This window comes from Crinia signifera, chromosome 6 (assembly GCF_055691185.1).
Source record: "Crinia signifera chromosome 6, ASM5569118v1, whole genome shotgun sequence".
NCBI lineage: Eukaryota > Metazoa > Chordata > Amphibia > Anura > Myobatrachidae > Crinia > Crinia signifera.
The window spans coordinates 19373961-19396345 of NC_139222.1; the positions used below are offsets into that span (position 1 = coordinate 19373961).

Below are 22385 nucleotides of genomic sequence, written 5' to 3' on the forward strand. Positions count from 1 at the left end.
GGTCAAATTCAAGATGGAGTCCCTGCAGTCGGTGATTCAGGGACTGGAACAGGGAGAGTTCCTGGTATCCTTGGATATCAGGGACGCATACCTGCACATCCCCATCTGGCCTCCTCACCAGGCCTTCCTCCGGTTCGCTATACAGGAACAACACTGGCAGTTCCAGGCCCTGCCGTTCGGTCTCTCATCGGCCCCCAGGGTCTTCACCAAGGTGATGGCGGTGATGATGGAGGTCCTCAGGGCACAGGGGATTACCATCATCCCCTACTTGGACGATCTTCTTCTGAAAAATCGTTCGAGGGAGGCCCTGTTGTCCAACATACGACTCACCCAAGAGACTCTCATCAGTCATGGGTGGATTCTGAACTTTGCAAAGTCTCAGTTACAGCCGTCCCAACGTCTTCTCTTTTTGGGGATGATTCTGGACACCCAGCAGATGAAGGTTTTTCTACCGCCCGACAAAGTTCAGTCCCTGCAGGTCCTGGTCAGGTCGGTCTTGCGACGGCCACAGGTAACGGTGCACCTTTGCACCAGACTCTTGGGGAAGATGGTGTCCTCCTTCGAGGCGGTACAATATGGCCGCTTCCACTCGCGCCAATTCCAGTTGTCTCTCCTTCACCAGTGGTCAGGGTCTCACCTGCATCTTCAGCAGCGGGTGACCCTGTCTCCTCGAGCCCGTCTGTCTCTGCTGTGGTGGCTAAACTCCGAAAACCTGCAAAGGGGCAGGAGGTTCGGCATATGGGAGTGGACTCTCCTCACCACAGACGCCAGCCTTCGAGGCTGGGGGGCGGTAACGCTGGAACACCAGTTCCAGGGTTTATGGACGAGGCAGGAGAGCTTACTCTCCATCAATGTGCTGGAACTCAGAGCAGTCTACTATGCTCTTCTGCAGGCGGGACACCTGCTGCGGGGCAGAGCAATCAGAGTTCAGTCCGACAACGCCACAGCCGTCGCCTACATAAACAAACAGGGCGGCACTCGGAGCAAGGCGGCGATGAAGGAAGTAAGCAGGATTATCCTCTGGGCTCAGAATCATGCTCAGGCCTTGTCAGCGGTGTTCATCCCCGGAGTAGACAATTGGGAGGCCGACTTTCTAAGTCGGCAACATGCCCACCAGGGGGAGTGGTGCCTCAACCCTCAGGTATTTCAGTCCCTAGTACATCGTTGGGGGTGTCCGCAGGCGGATCTGATGGCGTCCCGCCACAACTTCCAGCTCCCAACATACTTCGCGCGGACTCGAGATCCTCAGGCCGCAGGGGTGGACGCTCTGGTCGCCCCTTGGCCGTTCCAGTTCATTTACCTCTTTCCTCCCTTTCCGCTGATACCGCGGGTATTACAGCGCATTCGCAGGGAGGGGGTAACAGCGCTTCTGATAGCGCCGGATTGGCCCCGCCGCTCGTGGTACACCAACCTGACGGATCTTCTAATCGACGAGCCGTGGCCGCTACCTCTTCAAGAGGACCTCCTCAGTCAGGGTCCCTTCATCTACCCAGATTTAGGACGTCTACATTTGACGGCGTGGCTGCTGAGAGGTCCATCTTGAGACATGCAGGTATCCCTAGGGCGGTGATACCTACAATGATGAGGGCCAGGAAGGAAGTCACCTCCAGACACTATCATCGTATTTGGAGATCCTATGTGGCGTGGTGCGAAAGACGCAGAGTGTCCTCTACTCTGTTCAAGAAGGCTCGGTTGCTCCTGTTTTTACAGGAGGGGTTAAACTCTGGACTTAGACTGAACACACTTAAGGTGCAGGTTTCAGCACTTTCAGTTTTTTTCCAGAAACGTATAGCTCTCATTCCGGAAGTCCACACTTTTTTCCAGGGGGTGCTGAGGCTTCAGCCCCCTATTCGTCCGCCTACGGCTCCCTGGGACCTAGAGTTGGTCCTCAGATATTTGAAGTCATCGATATTTGAGCCGTTAGAAGAGGTGGATCTTCGATATCTCACTTGGAAGGTGGTTCTTCTTTTGGCTCTGGCCTCGGCCAGACGCGTCTCGGAACTAGGGGCGCTTTCTTGTCGCTCTCCGTTCCTCCAGTTTCACCCGGACAGAGCGGAGCTCCGTACCAGTCTCTCCTTCCTTCCAAAGGTGGTCTCAGCGTTCCACGTGAACCAACCCATAGTGGTTCCAGCATTCACAGAGGCTTCACCTGAGGATAGGTCTTTGGATGTGGTGAGGGCCCTGCGGATTTATGTCTCGCGCACGGCCTCTCTTCGCAAGACGGATGTCTTGTTTGTTACCTACGACCCAGTGCGTCGTGGATGGCCAGCTTCAAAGCAAACGCTGGCCAGATGGATCCGTCTGACAATTCGTCAGGCATACCTTGCTGAGGCTCAGACGCCTCCTACTAACATAGGTGCGCACTCCACCAGATCGGTGGGTCCTTCATGGGCGGCTGCCCGTGGGGTCTCCTTGCAACAGCTCTGTCGTGCTGCGACATGGTCTGGTCGGCACACCTTTGTGCGTTTTTATAGGTTTGATACCTTTGCGGCACCAGCTTCTCAGTTTGGCCGCTCTGTTTTAAGGGGATCTCAGCGCTCACCCACCCGGGTTGAAAGCTCTGGGACGTCCCCAGTGTAACTCCAGTGACACCTAGTGGATGAAGGAGAAACAGGGATTTTGTACTTACCGTAAATCCTTTTCTCCGAGTCCACAGGTGTCACTGGACGCCCGCCTCAGCGCTGTTCTCCACCTGTTATGTTCAGTGTTAGGTTCCTATTGGGTAACCTCTGGAGTTTTCCCTTGTCAGGGTTATTTAAACATGGTTATTACACACCTGTCTCATCTGGTTTGACTCTGTGTGTGTGTGTGTTTGTTTTTTCATATATATACATTCTTTTTCTACTATTTGTATTGAATGATGTTATGTTGTGATGAACCTCCTCTCGGATGTGTGTTATATCTTTCTGCTCCCTTTCGGGCACGATCTTTATGACTGCCTGGGAGGGGAAGTAGAAGGGGAGGAGTTGGTCACACTGATTAATTATTTTAAAGTGCCCATGCTCCCTGTGGTCGCCTTCTATTCCCCAGTGTAACTCCAGTGACACCTGTGGACTCGGAGAAAAGGATTTACGGTAAGTACAAAATCCCTGTTTTGGAGGGAACCCTTCCCCCTAGCCAGACAGACTGGCACCTGGGTGGTACCTAGCACGTAACAAGACATTGGTTCCCCCGGCACACTGAATAGTTTTAGCAACCAATCTTGAACACTACATGATAATAGAATTCAGAGATAATGGTTACATATACCTGCGCAGGTGTATGCTATGCCCCCAAGCCGCGTCAAGGCTTCTCTGTATATTGGGGGTCCCTAGCGCTATATCTAGGTGCAGGGTGTGGCACCCCAAAAACTATCATAAGCTAGGAGGCCCAGTGCGGCATTCCAGTGAGATACTAAGTGCTAATAATTAGTGATAGGAAGCCGAAGTTATACATAAAGGGAGAGATAAATGAAGTGTAATTAAAATAAGAGAGAGAGAGTGTTAGTGAGGGAAAAGTGTTAATAGAATGTAAGGGCATGCCGCACTAAAGCCACCCAGCCCATCCAGTCCAGGGGCACCGCACCCCACACCACTGTTACCCTAAATTGGGTTTACAATTAGTCAGCAAGGAGCCACATGATAATGGCTCCTTACTTGGTATATCTGAACTAAGAGCTACCTACCTTGGAGCAACCCCAGACTACTCCATGTGGCATATCAGGACCTGCATCTCCGCCTAATGCAAGCTCCTCTCTGCCTCTCACAACATACATACAGATAGTGGTAGATGCTCAAATTAGTTCAGTAAAACTTTTCAGGTGCATGCAAGGGAGGGGTTAATACTTAGTAAGTAACAAGACATTGGTTCACCCGGCACACTGAATAGTTTTAGCAACCAATCTTGAACACTACATGATAATAGAATTCAGAGATATTGGTTACATATACCTGCGCAGGTGTATGCTATGCCCCCAAGCCGCGTCAAGGCTTCTCTGTATATTGGGGGTCCCTAGCGCTATATCTAGGTGCAGGGTGTGGCACCCCAAAAACTATCATAAGCTAGGAGGCCCAGTGCGGCATGCCAGTGAGATACTAAGTGTTAATAATTAGTGATAGGAAGCCTGTATTCCGGTAAACCCGTAAGTGCGTCGCCGCGATGTTAATGCGGCGCTGATCGTCAGTTTAAGTGCCGATCAGCTATTGCGGTCAGTGTGACAGTCGAGACCGTGGGCACTTATAGGCTAGTAATAGCCAATGATACTGATGGGCGCAGGATACCCTCAACCAACAGACACTGTACTGTCACACATCACCATTGTGCGATTCTTAATTCACTTAAAAGCCAACCCTTAGTACCACCACACAATAATACAATAGATCACCCCTGGTTATGTTAGACCCTGTAGTATGAGGGAAACCCGCTGTCCCACCCCGGTATAAATAAATTGGAAACCTATGCACGCACAGTGTTCATTTTGTCTACTTTGCTTAATATGTCTACATTATATGTATATATGTTGTTTCCCTTGTCTGTACACTTCCTGCATCTGACCTTGCCTATATCTAAAAGCATTACCTTAGAGGCTAATAGCCTACATCTAACCTTTCATTTTCTATTTCTATGTATACTGCCTGTGAACAGTGTGCTCGTCCATGTACCGTATAATTTTTCCTCCACCCTCAAGCTGGTTCCCTGCTTTAGCAGTGTGACAAGAGAGCCATCCCACGGCAATATTTACATTTGTGACAGCTCCATTACACACGTGACACATGACCCGCACTGACCAATGATGGACAGTGCTAGATGCGATCACGTGACCCCTCTGCTCTCACATCCCTCAGAGTTGCAGCAAGTGCGCCCATCAGTATCATTGGCTATTACTAGCCTAGAAGTGCCCACGGTCAGTAGATAGTGAACCATGTCCCGTCAAACTAAAAGTGACAGGTACCACACCCACAAACACTCCCCTTTCACGCCCATTTTCACAACCCTGGCCCTTCCCATTATACGCCCACTTTTAATAGTTTTTTATATAAATAAGCTTGCAAAGTTATAAACTGTGTTTAAACATTGAAATTTATTCTAAAGTTAACCCTTTGAAGAAGCATTAGTAAATATGCCCATTGAAATAATGCGTTAGAGTTGCTTGATTTTAATAAGACTACAATATAGGAATATTGTTTATTTGTTTCAAGCTTGATATAAGCCTCCACGCTTGCAATCTGCTATGTCTGCGAACAAAAGATCCATGATGTTACGAAGTACGGATAACCGAAAAAAAAAAACGGATGAAGAGCGCGTATTACACGGTATTAAACCCGGGCAGTTATAGCGGCGTTGAAAAGTTTTATGCGTCGAATAAAGATGCTTTTAAACGAAAGGATATTAAAGAATGGCTACAAAATCAAGATACATATACATTACATAAGCCGGCCAGGAAAAACAATAAAAGGAACATGATCTGCGTATCGGATATAAATCAACAATGGCAATGCGACTTGGTGTCACTCATAGATCTTGCAAAGTACAACGATGGTTTTAAGTACATACTAACCATTATTGATATTTTCAGTAAGAGAGCATGGGCTGAAAGCCTAGCGGCTAAGAACGCTACATCAGTCGCTAATGCTTTTGAAAAAATATTCCAGCAGGGTTGCATGCCAAAGAAGCTACAAACCGATCGCGGTAAAGAGTTTCTAAACAAAACCCTAAAAAAAGTCTTAGAAAAATATGATATACATCATTTTACGACAAATAACGACGTAAAGGCAGCTGTCATAGAACGATTCAATAGAACTTTAAAAACACGAATGTGTCGCTATTTCACGGCAATGAACACTTACAGATATATAGATGTTTTACAAGACTTCATACGCATCTATAATAACACTTACCATAGAACGATTAAGTGTACGCCATGTGAAGTAAATCCCTCTAATGCTTTGAGAATTTTCAAGACGATGTACGGCAAATACTTTAATGCTGGCAAACATACGCCGCGTTTAGCGGCCGGTGAACATGTATGCATCTCCAAATATAAGGATATATTCCAGAAAGGTTACGAACAGAATTTTTCTGAGGAAATATTTGTCATACAGAGTGTGAACACTAAAGGTCTTAAACCGCTTTACACGTTGGAGGATCTCTACGGTGAGACTATATCAGGCAGTTTTTACCCCAAAGAGATTCAAAGCATACCAAAAAACTATAACAGGATTTATAAAGTGGAAACGATTTAAAAAAATAAGACGGTCAGAGGTCGGAAATACGCGTTAGTCAAATGGCGCTGATATCTCACAAAATTTAATAGTTGGGTCGACGCGACGGAGATAAAAGACATATAATCAAAGAGGAAGATGGATGACAAATCGTTCTACATATTGCTTCCGAGTAATGCTTCAGCCGCGACATTTCCGCAAAATAAGATTTCTAACTATACGACAAAGTTGGCTAAGCCGATAGACTTAAACGGTGAATGGGAAGTTGCGCTTACAGAAATACAATATCCACACACCTGGAATACAATTGATGTACGCGATTGTGTGTTGAAAATAACAAGGTGGGATACTTCGAACGATGCTGTGATACGGGTGTGTGTGAAACCAAGTTTTTATGAAACTATGGAAGCGCGAATCGAAGTATTCAATGCTGAAATTGACCGTCATAAACCGGATGGTGGATTAAAACTATGGTACGACCCGCTTGAACGTGCCGTATCCCTCGACAATAAGATGATGTACCATATCACAGCCACCCCTAAGTTGACAAGAATACTGGGTTTACAGCCAATAACTAATTCTTTAAAACCGTGCGCAGACATCAACGGCGGCCAATATACACTATACGTGTACACAGACATTATCGAGCACCAGAGGGTCGGTGACAGTTATGTACCGCTGCTGCGGACTGTTGTAATAAAGGGTCGTAACAACGAGATGGTCACTATACGGTACGAGAAGCCCGATTACGTACCGTTGTGCAAAGCGCATTTTGACACCATATCCATAGAGCTAAAGAACGACCAGAATGAGAACATCTCATTTAAGTTTGGGAAAGTGATCATGAAACTACACTTTAGACGTTGCAAAAAATATATTTATTAACTAAACAGAATGGTCGTTGTTAAAAATTATGGTGATCCGGCTCTCTACGCGCAATATTATAAAATGCAAGCCGGAAATGGTTTACCCGGTTTTCACGGAAGCGCGTACATGTACAGCTGCGGTTTAGGCGGTATTTTTCAAATCCTTTTCAGAAAAGCAGTACCTCTTTTCCGGAGAGGTTTAGAGTTATCTAAACCGCATTTGAAGACCGCAGCGCGAAATACTTTATCGGACAAGCCACAACAGCCGTGGTGAATAAAATACATGAAGCAAACCAATCAAAACAAGATGGTTCAGGAATAATATATACAAAAAAAGGCGTGCCTAAAAGAAAACTGAAGCGAATGATAGCGCTTCCGCCTTGGGGTATCCCCTTTTTAAATAAAAACCAGAGACGACATAACTCAAAGAAGAAGAGAAAGCCGAAGCGTACTGTTGGTGATATTTTTTAAACAACATGTCTTTCATACACGCAGAGTCCGTCGAATGCGCAAAAACAGAGCTGGACCTTTTTGACGTACCCCTGACACAAACTAGCATAGAAAAAAGTCTATACGTTTGAAGTTCAACCTTTAGCGGCGTTATCTGACACAGCGCCACTTGAATTCTATATAGCGGCCAGCGGCGAACACTACTATGATCTGAACAACACTCTGGTGTACGTGATGTGTAAAATCGTACGAGCCGATAACCTACAGATGGCCCAAGGGGCACGGGTAGCCCTTATTAATTACCCCATAGCGACTTTATTCAGTCAGGTAGATGTAACTGTGGGTGATAGGCTCATATCACAATCCAACAACCTTTACGCTTACCGCGCGTACATTGAGACTATATTGAATTATAGCTCAGACGCTTTGTCAACAAAGCACACCACAGGATTATTTTACAAAGATGTGGCTGGAGAACATAACAGCAGGGCATTGGACGGCCCGAATATGGGATTCAGAAAACGCGTAGGAGCAACTGCGCAGAGTCGCATGGTTGAATTACTAGGTCCGTTACACTGCGACCTTTTCCATCAACATAAACTTAATATATTAAATGCCATTGACCTGAAGATTAAACTCACCAGAAACAAAGACTCCTTCTGCTTAATGTCGGCAGAAGCTGATGCCTTTAAAATACAGATCGTCGCAGCATCCCTGTTTGTGAAAAGAGTGCAGGTCTCACCAGCAGTGCGGATTGGTCACGCGCAGGCTCTGCTTAATGGGAATGCTAAATATGCTGTCGACCGCGTTGGGATCAAAATCTACAGTGTGCCCACCGGAAGCAGAGTATTTAATCTAGAAAATCTATTTTTGGGTCAAGTGCCGAAAACAGTCATAGTAGGCTTTGTGGACAACGAAGCATTTTCAGGAGCCCTTGATCGGAATCCCCTTTGTTTTGAACATAAAAATGTGAGCTTTGCATCGCTTTATATGGATGGAACGCCACACCCGGCAAAGCCATTTCAACCAGACTTTGGACATGGTAATGCTGTAAGAGAGTATATGTCGCTCATACAGATCACAAATAAACAGAAATGTGACGCCGGTATACTGATTGACCGTGAAGAGTATCTCAACGGCTACACGCTATTTGCTTTTGATCTGTCACCGGAGCAGGAGTGCGGCGAACATCTTTCCTTGATAAGGACTGGCAACCTACGTGCCGAATTTCGCTTCGCAGAAGCGCTGGATCGGACAGTCAACGTAATCATTTATGCAATATTTAATAATATCATTGAAATTAATCAAAGGCGTGATGTGTTGTATGATTATCTATAAGTGGAATAAACTATTTTAATATTTTATCGTATATTTTAACAATTATCATTACGTTATAAGAAATCTTGAAAATGAACACTCTACAGATAAATTGTATTCTGTATGCGGAACCAAGTACGCGTCATTATTTTAAAGGAACCTACGCTTGTGATATGTTACCTACCAATAAACTGACGCATTATCCCTGTGCGTTTGTAATCAACACGCATAGCAGTGAACAGCCCGGTGAACACTGGTTGGCCGTTTATTTTAATGAAGGAGGGCTTTGCTATTTCTTTGATTGTTACGGTCTACCACCGGACAGGGTCATTTTCCCAAAGAATATCATAAAGTTTTTACATTTTAATTCAAAGAACATTTGTCACCAAAACAGACGATTACAAGGCTTTTCAAGTACTGTATGCGGTCAATACTGTATTTACTTTATATTTCTGATGTGTAAAAAGCACAAATATGATGAATTTCTAGTCCGATTTAGTACCGATACAAAACGTAATGACCGTTTAGTCGCAATGTTTGTAAGGCGCCTGCCAAAAAGTCGTTGCATGAGTCGCTATACGAGTAATTGTATACAGAAGTGTGTAACTTGTAATCACCCCTGTGGTTGAAACATTTTATGAAAAGTTTTGATAGCTGTTTCTTGGCAGGATTGTGATACATATATTCAGGGCGTAATGACACCCCTTCATTTTTTTGATAGGCGTCTATATACTCTTGACATTTCTTAGAGTCTGTACACCAATCAGGATAACCAGATGCCTCTTGTTTGTCCCTGAGATGTAATTTAATGTACTCTGAAAACAATGTGTTGGATTGCTCATCAAATTGCCACACCTCATAGCTTTTACACACTTTGTAACCCTTGTCAACCGCTAAATTTAACTCTACGGTACACCACGTACCGATGAGTGCTCGTTCCTCATCAGTATGCTCGCACGACTCTGTCCAGACTCCGTGCATGTGCGACATAAAGGAAACATTAGTTTACCGAGCATTTTAACCGGTAGAACCGGAAAGAAAAGACCACGTGGTGGGTACACTTTTACTTTAGCGATGCCAAAATATGATGCAATATCACCGAAATCTTTATAAATGATTCTGGGATGTTTTACAGGATATGATTTGGTTTTGTTGACAAATGGGTACAGACTGGTAAAATCATAGTAGTGTATCTGCTCGTCCTGCTCTGTTTTATGATAAAGCTTTATGGCGTTTGTGCGGCCGCCGTAAAGCGCATCTCGCGGATCCAAAGGTTCAGGCAAACCTTGGTCCTTAAGAAAATCCTGTAGACGGGTATCATCCTGTAACATTTTTTTCCATTCGCATTCCCAAATAACACGCAAATGAAAGCCACAGTGCTTAAGAAAGTTCATTCTCACCAATGTCTTGTGGCGCAACTGACCGTAGGTCGTTTCAGTCACTTTGTTTACATCATCAGGATTGTAACAAGCGATACAACCGTGATAAAAACAACCTTGGAACTCAAACGCTGTTTGTACCCCATCAATCACTGAATACCCATCCAGGTAGTAGCTACCAACTTTCTTTTCACCTCCTTGTAACGCATGTCTAATGTCTACGCCTTCTGTATGCGCTATGTACATTAACCACTGTATAGCTGGTGTTGAGTAACGCTTCTGAGTTTTGTGATAGTTATCACCCGGTACAAGCGCCACTGTGTTTTCCTTCAAAAATCTACATCGGTACATAGCCATGCAAACCGATGCTAAAGTAGTCAGTTGAAAAGGATCAACATGTCTCTTAACAATGACCGGCTTATTTTTCTTATATACAACATCCTCCTGTTCGGTCATCGATATAACAGTGTCTCTGAACACCTTACAAGCCCTCTGTAATATTATCACATCATCCTTGCAATAGCGTATAAGCTCATCCTGGAAGTTAAATGGCTTATGCTTGTATTTGTCATACCATTCTTTGAATTCAACCTTTTCTGATTCCATCATATATTGCATGCCAAAATGCTGAATATCAGGCATGTCGCCTATATCATTTTGATTTTCGGCTATATTAAAAAAGTGAGGGAAATGGCCTTTTGAACCCTCAAAACCCATTGCTTTTGGTAAATGACTGAGGCGCATTGGCATGAAATTTAAAGAGTCTATAAAACGAATATTTAAATCACACACCGTTATACACAACAGTTTACCTCCCTTCTCCAACACAGACGTCTTCAATTTTTCTTTAATAATTTGACGCATTATAAAGTACGCATCATAACGCCCAGCATCATGGGCTATGAATGTGTACCCCTCAAATTTTGGTTTCATGAATGTTTTTACAAAATCAACAATACAAGCAGAGCCCTGAAACTCCCAGGATTTCTCATCAGCCAGTGTTAAGGCGTAACAGTAATTTGGTATGTGTACCCCTGTTTCTTGCATGCATTCAAAATCATAAAAAATATATTTCAAATTAGGATCTGATGGTTTAATGTTTTGACTATAGCACATATGACCTGCAAAATTGTCAACATGCACTTTGCAAATGGGGCATGTCATACCACGACACGCGTGGGTGGGTATAGTGTACCTACCGCATCGATCGCAGTACATTTTTTGAAGGCACTGTATTTTAAGATCCAGCGCTAGAGATTTGTGGGTCTTTAAGCAGTCTGTTGATCTGCAAAACACTCTACACTGAGGACACCTTAGCTCTGCCTGACCTGTATCAACACAATCCTGTCTGAGGCAGGACTTACAAAAAAAAAAGACAGTCGTGCTTATCTCTATGGTGATAAGCCGTAGCTGTCGAGCAAGTTCTGAATTGCATCGTGTATTGCGCCCATTGCATCTACAAATGATGTAATCCTATTCAAATTAACAAAAACGGAAATGATGATGGATTTCAGATGCTCTGAAATTGGGGTAATCTCGTTCGTATCTGTCGATGGATTCTAAAAAAAAAAAAACAGGTTGCGCTGCCTCATTATTACCAGGCGATGATACTGGAGCATCCGGTATAGGTGATGCTACACGTTCAATGCTATCCATTTGTGCTGGTCGTCTATCTATGTGTTGAGAGGTCCCTAAACCTATGTGTACCTTGCCGTGTCAATCTCAGTTGTTTCTTTTTTCTTAAGTTTATTAATGTCCTTATAGCCCGTTTTTACTTTTAAATTTCTGTTTGAATTTTTTTGGCAACGTGATCTACGCATTGCAAAGCGGTTCAAACCGCGACCTGTCATGACTAGTCATTTCTTTTTTTTTACCAAATGCGTTGACCTCTAAGAAATCACTTGTCTCCCTAACTAGGCTTATCCGTTCTATTGCGAGTTCCATATAGCGCTTAATAAACTTATTAAGCGCACTCTGGTCGCGTTTGCCGCTACGCATTATTTCTGTTAGCTGCGTCAACAGCCCTGTAGAAATATGGTTTGTGTAAGCGGCTTCCCTCCAAACCGATCCCAACAAAGCATTATATTTTAATTCTGCTGCTTTACTCGCACGCTCTGCACTCTTGGTGTTGCCTATAGAGTTTTTCCTACCAGCGCCTGATGGACCGGCAACAGCATCATCCGTCGTATTGTGATGCGATGGACGTTGCTGTTTTCCAACACGGGTACTTGTTGAACCTACGCCTGATGGACCGGCAACAGCATCATCCGTCGTATTGTGATGCGATGGACGTTGCTGTATTCCAACACGGGTACTTGTTGACTCTTTTACCTTTTTGGGCGCTCTGCAACAGTTTTAACACTAACACATGTTTGTTCATCATCATCATCCCGATTGGGCATCTTCTTGATTTTGTTACTATTACAGTTAGTTGGCATATCTTGTAAAGGTGTCAACTTCCTTCCTTTAGACACAGGTTTGTCTGTATAATCCAACTTCCTCTTCACACCCCATTGTTTACGTGTTTCATCAACCCATGGTGTTGTGCGTGACATACCTCTCATTCGCCTGTTTGGTTTAATTTTACTGTACAGATGATTCATTGTAGAACCATCTAGCTGATAATGTCTGTTCGGATGTATCGCCATGTGTTGATTCTCTTCGCCATCATCGTGCGAATGCGGCTGCTGCGTCAATACATATTGATTCTCCTTGTCATCATCTTGCGAATGCTGAGTTATCGCCGGTGTGCTTGTATGGGGTTCTGGCGCTTCAACAATTTCATCATCCGATGTATGTATATCGCTATATTCCGCCAAGTTATTTAATGCTTCATTGAACGCTAAGAAAAAAACAAACAAAAAAACTGAGTATACAAATATAATTGACAATGCTCTGTGGAAAAAAGATAGTTTTAAACATGCGTAACATGTATATAGCGGTGTTTAATTAACTTACAATCAATACAAAACTCTGATCCCAATGTTTGACACATTGACAAGGCGTCTTTAAACTTCTCCATATTTTTTACCACGCATGGTCGTGTAGGGCTATCTGCAAATTACAAACGCATTATTTAAAATCATCACACATTCATTTAAAAAAGATAAATTTACATTGTGTGATCATTCATATACTTACAGCTTGTTTGCGAGTGCTGTGACCCAGCGTATGTCGGATAAGGCTTCTGAAGTATTTCAATATCATTCCCATTCGTGTATTATACTACTTACAGGCTAGTGACTGATAAAATAAATAACAATATATATATATATATATGACCATTAAACCATCCGGAACTACTTACGGGCTAGTGGCTGATAAAATGGCTGTATCAGCTTGCGTAAGGCTTGCGATCATAAAATCGAAATCTCAAAGATGCTCTGGCTTGTTGACTGTTAAAACAAGATATAATAAAAATATAAATATAAAAAAAAACTTTTTACATAATACAGGTAGAGTATCCCGTATCCGAATATCCGTTATCCGAATTATTCCGAAAACCATATATTCCAGAAAGTGAAAAAAAAAATATTTTTTTTGCTAAAAACTCACTGGGGACATTTGTAACAGCATCACTGGGGACATGATATGTAACTGGCACTATATATATATGTGCAAGACAATGATTGCTTGGCATTCAAATTCAGTGCTGAGATAGTACACACATTTTGTTTCAAGTTTTGAAACCTTGTTTTTTGAACAAATAAAATATATTTGTGTGTATTTTATGTGGTAATAAAATATATTTGTGTGTATATTATGTGTTTATACAGCATAAATGCAAGATAATTCAAAATACATCATTGAAATATTAAAATATTCCGAAATACGGAATAGTCCGTTATCCAAAATTCTCCTGGTCCCGAGCATTTTGGATAAGGGATACTCAACCTGTAATACGTTCGTGCAAACCTATGTTAGTGACTGCGATCAAATAAAACATATATAAACACATACCTCCATTATTTAATTGATTCCTAGGCCACGTCTTGAAATAACCTTAATGCTTTAAAACTGAAATAATATATTTATTTTAAATATGCGTGATCCAGCCACATACGCTAAACACATTTACACATCGCTTATGAAACACAAAAACCTATATTTTTAAATACAGTAAGACATTGCACCTATAATTGTGATCATTTATTTTTTAAATAAAGGCATAAAATGTTAATTTTCTAACACTAATGCATTACCAAAATAAACACTAGTTGATGCTCATTCATACGTAATAGACGGATGAAAAACATTCTGTAACTACATACACAAGACTAATGCATTCAACTATTATTAATCATTCTGCAAAATAGTAATGCTACATAAGCCTATGCGATTTACCTTGTATTTATTAGCTAAAAATCAACTTTTTGCAAAAATGATATTAGCAAAAATGATATCACAGCCGGTTTGGAATTAGCATATAATTTGTTAGAACAAATATAACATGCGGTATAAGAATGTTGCTATTTTAGGGTTAAGTATCACGACATTCGTATATGAGCATCAGAGTTATTAGTGTCTAAGATGGTAATCCATCATTTAAAAAAAGTCAATTATTATAAATAATATTACTTACATATTTCTGATACAATAGATTCCCTGTTCACAATTGATTCCTGGTCCACAATCCTCTCTGGATGATTTTCAGTTGTAGTGTATCAATGTGTAGAAGCTTGGCCTTATAAAGCTGAAATGTTGCTGCCCCCATGCATGGCCCAGCCCCTACGGGTGGAGTTATAGGTGGGTGTGTACAACGGATGTTTTAAAATTCATTTAGTTTATTATTAAATGCATAGTTTTTCTCTGGATCATGTTAAAGAACTAATTTTATGAAATTAAATTACATATAGAAATGCCTTTTTATTTTGAATATAAACATGACCGGTATTTACAAGCATAACTTCATAATATACCTAAATGAAAATACAATCCAAAATAGATCCCTAACTGTTTGAATTTACAATGTTTATACACTGAATGGTTTTTAATACTTTGTTTAAACACATTTTCTAACTATAAGCAATTCCCTGCCTGACAACCTGGCCATTACAAAAAAAGCGTCTCACTATAGTTTGTTAGGGTTAAAGATTTGCAGGCTTATTTTCAATATTTCTACAAGTCGGGGAAATGTATATATTGTAAAATGGTTGTCTTGATATATTTGTAACACAAGTCACATTGCAGCATCAGCTGATGTATGTATGGCATACACACATCTGTTTTGCAATTAGATTAGTTAGCAAACCCTACCATCTGTTTTTTTGTGTTTTTTTTTTCAATTAATTGCATCTGCAACTACTAATCACTTATCTAAACCAACAGCATTCCTTAATTAGTGCTGTTAGCAAACATTTCAGATCCAGTGTCTGCAACTACTAATCTCTTAATCTAAATGAGAAGTTATCCTGTGTTTAGATTAGTTAGCAAACCCTACCATCTGTTGTTTTTTTTTTTCAATTAATTGCATCTGCAACTACTAATCACTTATCTAAAGGAACAGCATTCCTTAATTAGAGTGGTTAGATAACACTACAGATACAGTATCTGCAACTACTAATTGCAGGCCCAGATCCCCGGCTGCCGCAGCTAATCTCTTATCTAAACGAACATCATTTAGCCGGTATTTTTTTTTAACTAAACTATTTGTTAATCTGTTTGTCAAACATTGGAGCAGTTAACATCTACAGCTCACTGTGTGTAAAATGATTGCAAGTAAAATGTAAAACACTTTTGTCTGCAGGCATAGTAGAAATTTAATATACACTTAAATCATATTTGTACTTTGTAAGGTCTATGAGCGAGACCAAGTAGCATTTACCATTGCTGAATTATTCCGATACGCAGAGCATGTTCCTTTTATAGTTCTTCCTAGACATAGCAGAATTTTAGAGATGCGGTATATATCAATCTGGTATCAAATAAATATCATACCTATGTTGTAGCCTTATTAAAATCATCAACCTCTTCTAACAATTTTGCAGGGTTTTTTTTTTTTTTTTTCAATGTTTCTACATGTTGGTATAATATATTTGATCTCTGGATCATACACAATTAATATAGTTTGTTAGGGTTAATGATTTGCAGTTTATTTTCAATATTTCTACAAGTCGGGGAAATGTATATATTGAAAAATGGTTGTCGATGTATTTGTAACACAAGTCACATTGCAGCATCGAACACAAAAAGGTTTGAGCGCTGATTGGATTTTTGCACTGCAGCAGTTCCCAGTAAGGGGGATTACCAAAACCCCTTTTTTATCGAAAGACCAAAAAGAAATAAAATGTAATGGGACTGCGCTTTGCAAAAATAGAAAACAATTTATTTAAAACATAAAATACATTTTAAAACATTTTCATCATAATCGTGGCCACTGTGACGGACAGGACAGACACACACATAACATTTATATGCTCTCACAACACTTGTTATTTTGATGTTAGTTTGTGTTAGTCCATGCATAAACCGGTTAATATGCTTTTCAGATTTTTCCAAATTGTTTTAATAAACAAAAAAGTCTGCCACTCATGTGCACATGGTTAGTGGTTAATAACTCACTCTTGTTGTATCGTTTGGTACTTGACACATGGGGATCCGGCTCTTTGGCACCTGGGTACTTGTTCTGACCAGTTCTTCAGCAGATCACTGCGGTCGGATTTTTAGAAGCGTGCTGTGCTCCCTCCAGGTATATCATCAGTAGCCACGAGTGTCCTTGTATCCCTCTACGCGTTTCTCCGCCTACTAGAATCAGCGGCTTCCTCAGGAGGTGTATACAGTGCCTCTCATCTCCCAGCCTTTTATGTCTGATTTACTTCCGGCCCACGCTCGCGCGCAGTTCGCCGGTTCACGCCTCGTTCTGGTTGAATATCCGCAATTATTATGTGTGTCACGTCTCCTCTCAACCACCTCTCGCGAGAGCTGAGGGAGGGAGAGTTAGACGTGTGTTTTATGTGACTGCGTCTTCTCGCGATTCTCTGCGAGATCAATACCTCAGCTGGTTTATTGCGTGTCACCTGGTAGCTTTTGCGTGTCACACAGTAGGAAGTTCACAGTCCCATATTTATGAGTTTCTTATGGAGATGGTGACGCTGCATACAAACATCATTTTGTGCTATTACATATATATGTATATATATATATATATAGAGCTCGTGTCTTCTTGAGCATTTTGCAAGCACACATAAACAAAGGACAACATATAACAATTAAAACATAATTATATTCATTTAATTTAATTTAATTTGGAGCAAGATATGTAGACCATTTTAATTCTATTAAAGCCTGTTATTTCTCTTAATCATTTTAGCCCTATGGATATACCAAAAAATATATATAAAAAAAAATCACATGATTATACAACTATATGATTATAACAATATAATTAATGGACCCTTCTAATTCCAAATATAGATGTTATTTATACACACTTCAATATTTACAATGCCTCTAAATACAGTTTATTTCATAATATTTCAAATGATTACATTTATATAAATGTGAAGACTCTCAAGCCTACACTAAATTTAATATATGGAAATACACTACTCTAATATCTCTATTGTATATCCGCCCCACCCCCACCCCCATGCAGAATCCCCAAACAGCAGGTATACTAATAGTCGGTTATCAGGGTTGAAGAAATCGGAATAAATGTATACATTTTATAGCTGGTAAGTATTTAGATTCCATTCAGTTCTATTGTATCGTTCAGTCCCTTCGGCACCAAGGTACATAGGCGGAATATCCAGTAGGCTTCTCGGCTGCAGAGTCTGTTATATCTATCTCCGCCCCGTTCTGTGTTCTTAATATGTTCTCTCAAGCCTACACTAAATTTAATATATGGAAATACACTACTCTAATATCTCTATTGCAGCATCAGCTCATCATATGGCATACACACATCTGTTTTGCAATTAGATTAGTTAGCAAACGCTACCATCTGTTTTTTTCAATTAATTGCATCTGCAACTACTAATCACTTATCTAAACGAACAGCATTCCTTAATTAGTGCGGTTAGCAAACATTTCAGATCCAGTGTCTGCAACTACTAATCTCTTAATCTAAATGAGAGGTTATCCTGTGTTTTTAAACTAAACTATTTGTTAATCTCTTTCAAAATGGAGATGTTTAACACATCTGTTTTTTTTCCAATTAAGTGTGTCTGCCCCCAACTAATCTCTTATCTAAACGAACAGCATTCCTATCTTTTCATTCACAGACATAGCAGATTGCAAGCGTGGAGTCTTATATCAAGCTTGAAACAAATAAACAATATTCCTATATTGTAGTCTTATTAAAATCAAGCAACTCTAACGCATTATTTCAATGGGCATATTTACTAATGCTTCTTCAAAGGGTTAACTTTAGAATAAATTTCAATGTTTAAACACAGTTTATAACTTTGCAAGCTTATTTATATAAACTATTAAAAGTGGGCGTATAATGAGAAGTGCCAGGGTTGTGAAAATGGGCGTGAACGGGGAGTGGCGTGGGCGTGGTACCTGTCACTTTTATTTTTTTTAAACTCTTTATTTGTGTAAAAGGAGAGAGCAGTACAGTTGAGTACATTAATATTAGCAAACAAACATTTTACATCTCTCTGTTTTTAGGAACATTATATAAGGGGATAACAAAAAAATGTAGTAAAGGAGGAAGACGAGGAATGGGGAGACAGGGGGGGGGGGTCACATATATAAGAGCGGGAAGACAACTGGGGGATAATGGCATGTGAGTGTAGTAGTTATAGCTGGGGAGAGAATAATAGTCCTGCTGTAAGGGAGGTCAGGGGGGGAGAGAAGAGAGAAGAGGACCCGAGTATAAATCGCTCATATATTTGGGCCAGTCATAAGGCAGGTGGTGGTATTTAAGTGGTGTGGGAGGGATAGGCTGAGATCCAAGGGTCCCAGACCGAGTTAAATTTGTGCGGGCAGTCGTGGAGATAGTATGTAATTTTCTCCATACTGGCAATATACCACACATAGTTAGTCAGGGCTGGTAAAGAGGGAGGGGAGAGAGATTTCCAATTTCTAGCTATCAGAGATTTTGCCGCTGCTAGTATGTGGGAGAATAATTTGTTAAGTGATGGATCTAAATTTTGGAAACACTATTCACTATCTACTACGGTCTCGACTGTCACACTGACCGCAATAGCAGATCGCCACTTAAACTGACGTGTATAGCTATATCTGTGGACGGATCGGGCAGTGTGTTCTCCATACACCCTGCCCAATCCATAGTAACCGATCTAACTGGGCGGATGCAATTACATGCGCTGGCCAATTCAGCTGCGCATCACCGCTGCCTACTGCAGCGGGTGTATGGGCGGTCATGAGATCAACCTTACACACAGCACCGTGCACCATCTAGCTTTAGGTATGTTGACCTTCAGCTGTGTTGCAGAGCTGACTCAATATATCTGACTGATGTCGTTCACCTATCACTGCCTGACAGACCAGCGATATATTGGCCAGTGTGTACGCAGCATTAGACATGTTCAGTAGAAGTACTAAATTATCCATGAACATTTGCTTCTCAATGTAAACAATTCTGTCTGTTTCCAGTAGATGGGCGCACAAGCAGGAATACCTCGGAGGGAGATCTCATTGTGTATCCAGGTTTTATAGAAGATAAGAACATCAGACAAGATTCTCCAGAAGAAAAACCCATTATCTACAATACACACCCAACATTTCACAGTGCAGAGATTTCATCTGGTCCCTCTAGTCATGAGGAACCTTCTCCTGATATATCAGACCTTACTATACACAGTACAGACCATAAAGATGATACAATATCATCCAGTTCTAAGTTTGGTAAGAGTTCAATACATCAGTCAGATTCTGTTTTACATCAGAGACATCACACAGATGAGAAACCATTTTCATGTTCTAAATGTGGGAAATGTTTTAGAGATAAATCAACTCTTGTTCAACATGAGAGACTTCACACAGGTGAGAAACCATTTTCATGCTCTGAATGTGGGAAATGTTTTAGAGCTAAATCAACTCTTGTTAGACACAAGTTTAGTCACACAGAGGAGAAACCATTTCCATGCTCTGAATGTGAGAAATGTTTCAGAGATAAATCGGGTCTTGTTAAACATCAGAGACTTCACTCAGTGGAGAAACCATTTTCATGCTCTGAATGTGAGAAATGTTTTATAAGTAAATTAGCTCTGGTTAGACATGAGAGAAGTCACACAGGAGAGAACCCATTTTCATGCTCTGAATGTGAGAAATGTTTTATAAGTAAAGTAGCTCTGGTTAGACATGAGAGAAGTCACACAGGTGAGAAACCATTTTCATGTTCAGAATGTGAGAAATGTTTTAGACTAAAACAAAGTCTTGTTATACATGAGAGAATTCACACAGGGGAGAAACCATTTTCATGCTCTGAATGTGAGAAATGTTTTAAAGATAAATCAACTCTTGTTAGACATGAGAGACTTCACGCAGGGGAGAAACCATTTCCATGCTCTGAATGTGGGAAATGTTTTATAAATAAATTAGCTCTTGTTAAACATGAGAGAAGTCACACAGATGAGAGACCATTTTCATGCTCTGAATGTGGGAAATGTTTTAGGCTAAAACAAACTCTTGTTATACATGAGAGACTTCACACAGGTGTGAAACCATTTTCATGCTCTGAATGTGAGAAATGTTTTAGAGATAAATTGGCTCTTGTTAAACACGAGAGACTTCACACAGGGGAGGAACCATTTTCATGCTCTGAATGTGGGAAATGTTTTAGAGATAAATCGGGTCTTGTTAAACATGAGAGAAGTCACACAGGAGAGAAACCATTTTCATGCTCTGAATGTGAGAAATGTTTTAGACAAAAAGACAGTCTTGTTACACATGAGAGACTTCACACAGGTGAGAAACCATTTCCATGCTCTAAATGTGAGAAATGTTTTAGAGATAAATCGGCTCTTGTTAAACATGAGAGAAGTCACACAGGAGAGAAACCATTTTCATGCTCTGAATGTGGGAAATGTTTTACAAATAAATTAGCTCTTGTTATACATGAGAGAATTCACACAGGGGAGAAACCATTTCCATGCTCTGAATGTGAGAAATGTTTTATTGATAAATCAGCTCTTGTTCAACATGAGAGAAGTCACACAGGTGAGAAACCATTTTCATGCTCTGAATGTGGGAAATGTTTTGGAACTAAATCAATTGTTCGTAAACACCAGAAAACTCACACACAAAAAATATAATTTCAATGAGAAGATTTACATGAAATGGAAGCATTGATACTAAATTCCTCTATCATCCGTCGGGTGTGGATTATTAGATAGACAGTGTTTAGATAGACCCCTTTCCACGCCCCTACCACTCCCCCTTGTACGCCCTTTTTATATGAAATAGATATGCATTTATATAATTTCATATAAAAAAGACAGCCTATTAGGACGTATAAAAACAGGTAGTTATTGCGGTATTGATAAATATTCTGAAGCGGTTCAAAATTATTTTAAAAGAATGCTACATAAGTAAATGGTTACAAGAGGAAAACGCATACACATTGCACAAGTTGGCGAGAAAAAAATCTAAAAGGAACATCATTTGCAGATCGGTTATAAATCAGTGGCAGGTTTCTTACCTCTTTCCCCCTGCTGTATTATATTTATCGATGATGGTATTAATCAAGTAAATTTGACTGTCGAGAATTGTAAGTTTTGGTATGTATGTCTTGTCCTGTCTAAAGATGTCAATAAGGGAATGTGTATTCCTATTGTTTGTATTGGTGTTTTAAAAAGAATTGAAATAATAAAGAAAAATGAAATAAAAAATAAATAAATCGGTGGCAATCGAGGCACATCATCTTCATTATTGTGGATACTTTATCAATGATACCAATTCTATAAACAACGTTCGGTGGGTATTAGTGCATAGGTAAACTGTCCCAGTCCCCCTACCCCATTTTTATAGGAATTAAGACAGTAGCTAAGAACGGGAGAGGTGGGGACTCCTTGAAAATGATAAAAAAAGAGGCACTAGTCTGAATGTCAACAATGAAGTCAGGTCCATTAGTACCATGTAAGATTTACATTTATGATCACAGCCATTCTGCTCCCAAATAAGTGTACAATAATGTACCTAATAAGTACCATGTAAGATTTACTGTACATTTATGATCATAGCCATTCTGATCCCAAATAAGC

At 40.7% G+C, this 22385-nt stretch overlaps 2 protein-coding genes across 4 annotated transcripts in view; one reads left to right on the top strand and one right to left on the bottom strand.

The window, feature by feature from the left end:
• The window catches only part of LOC146010052 (uncharacterized), a 42367-nt gene extending 20341 nt beyond the window's left edge, over positions 1 to 22026 (top strand). For 2 of the 3 annotated variants that reach the window (XM_083150892.1, XM_083150894.1), the window contains one exon: positions 19777 to 22026. In XM_083150892.1, the coding sequence (XP_083007018.1) occupies positions 19777 to 21437 (1661 nt within the window). In that variant the 3' untranslated portion in view covers positions 21438 to 22026. The remainder of the gene's footprint in view (positions 1 to 19776) is intronic. The other variant, XM_083150893.1, reaches the window with a different exon arrangement.
• Positions 1 to 22385, bottom strand: part of LOC146010088 (uncharacterized) — a 340453-nt gene that overhangs the window by 195416 nt on the left and 122652 nt on the right. The window lies entirely within an intron of this gene.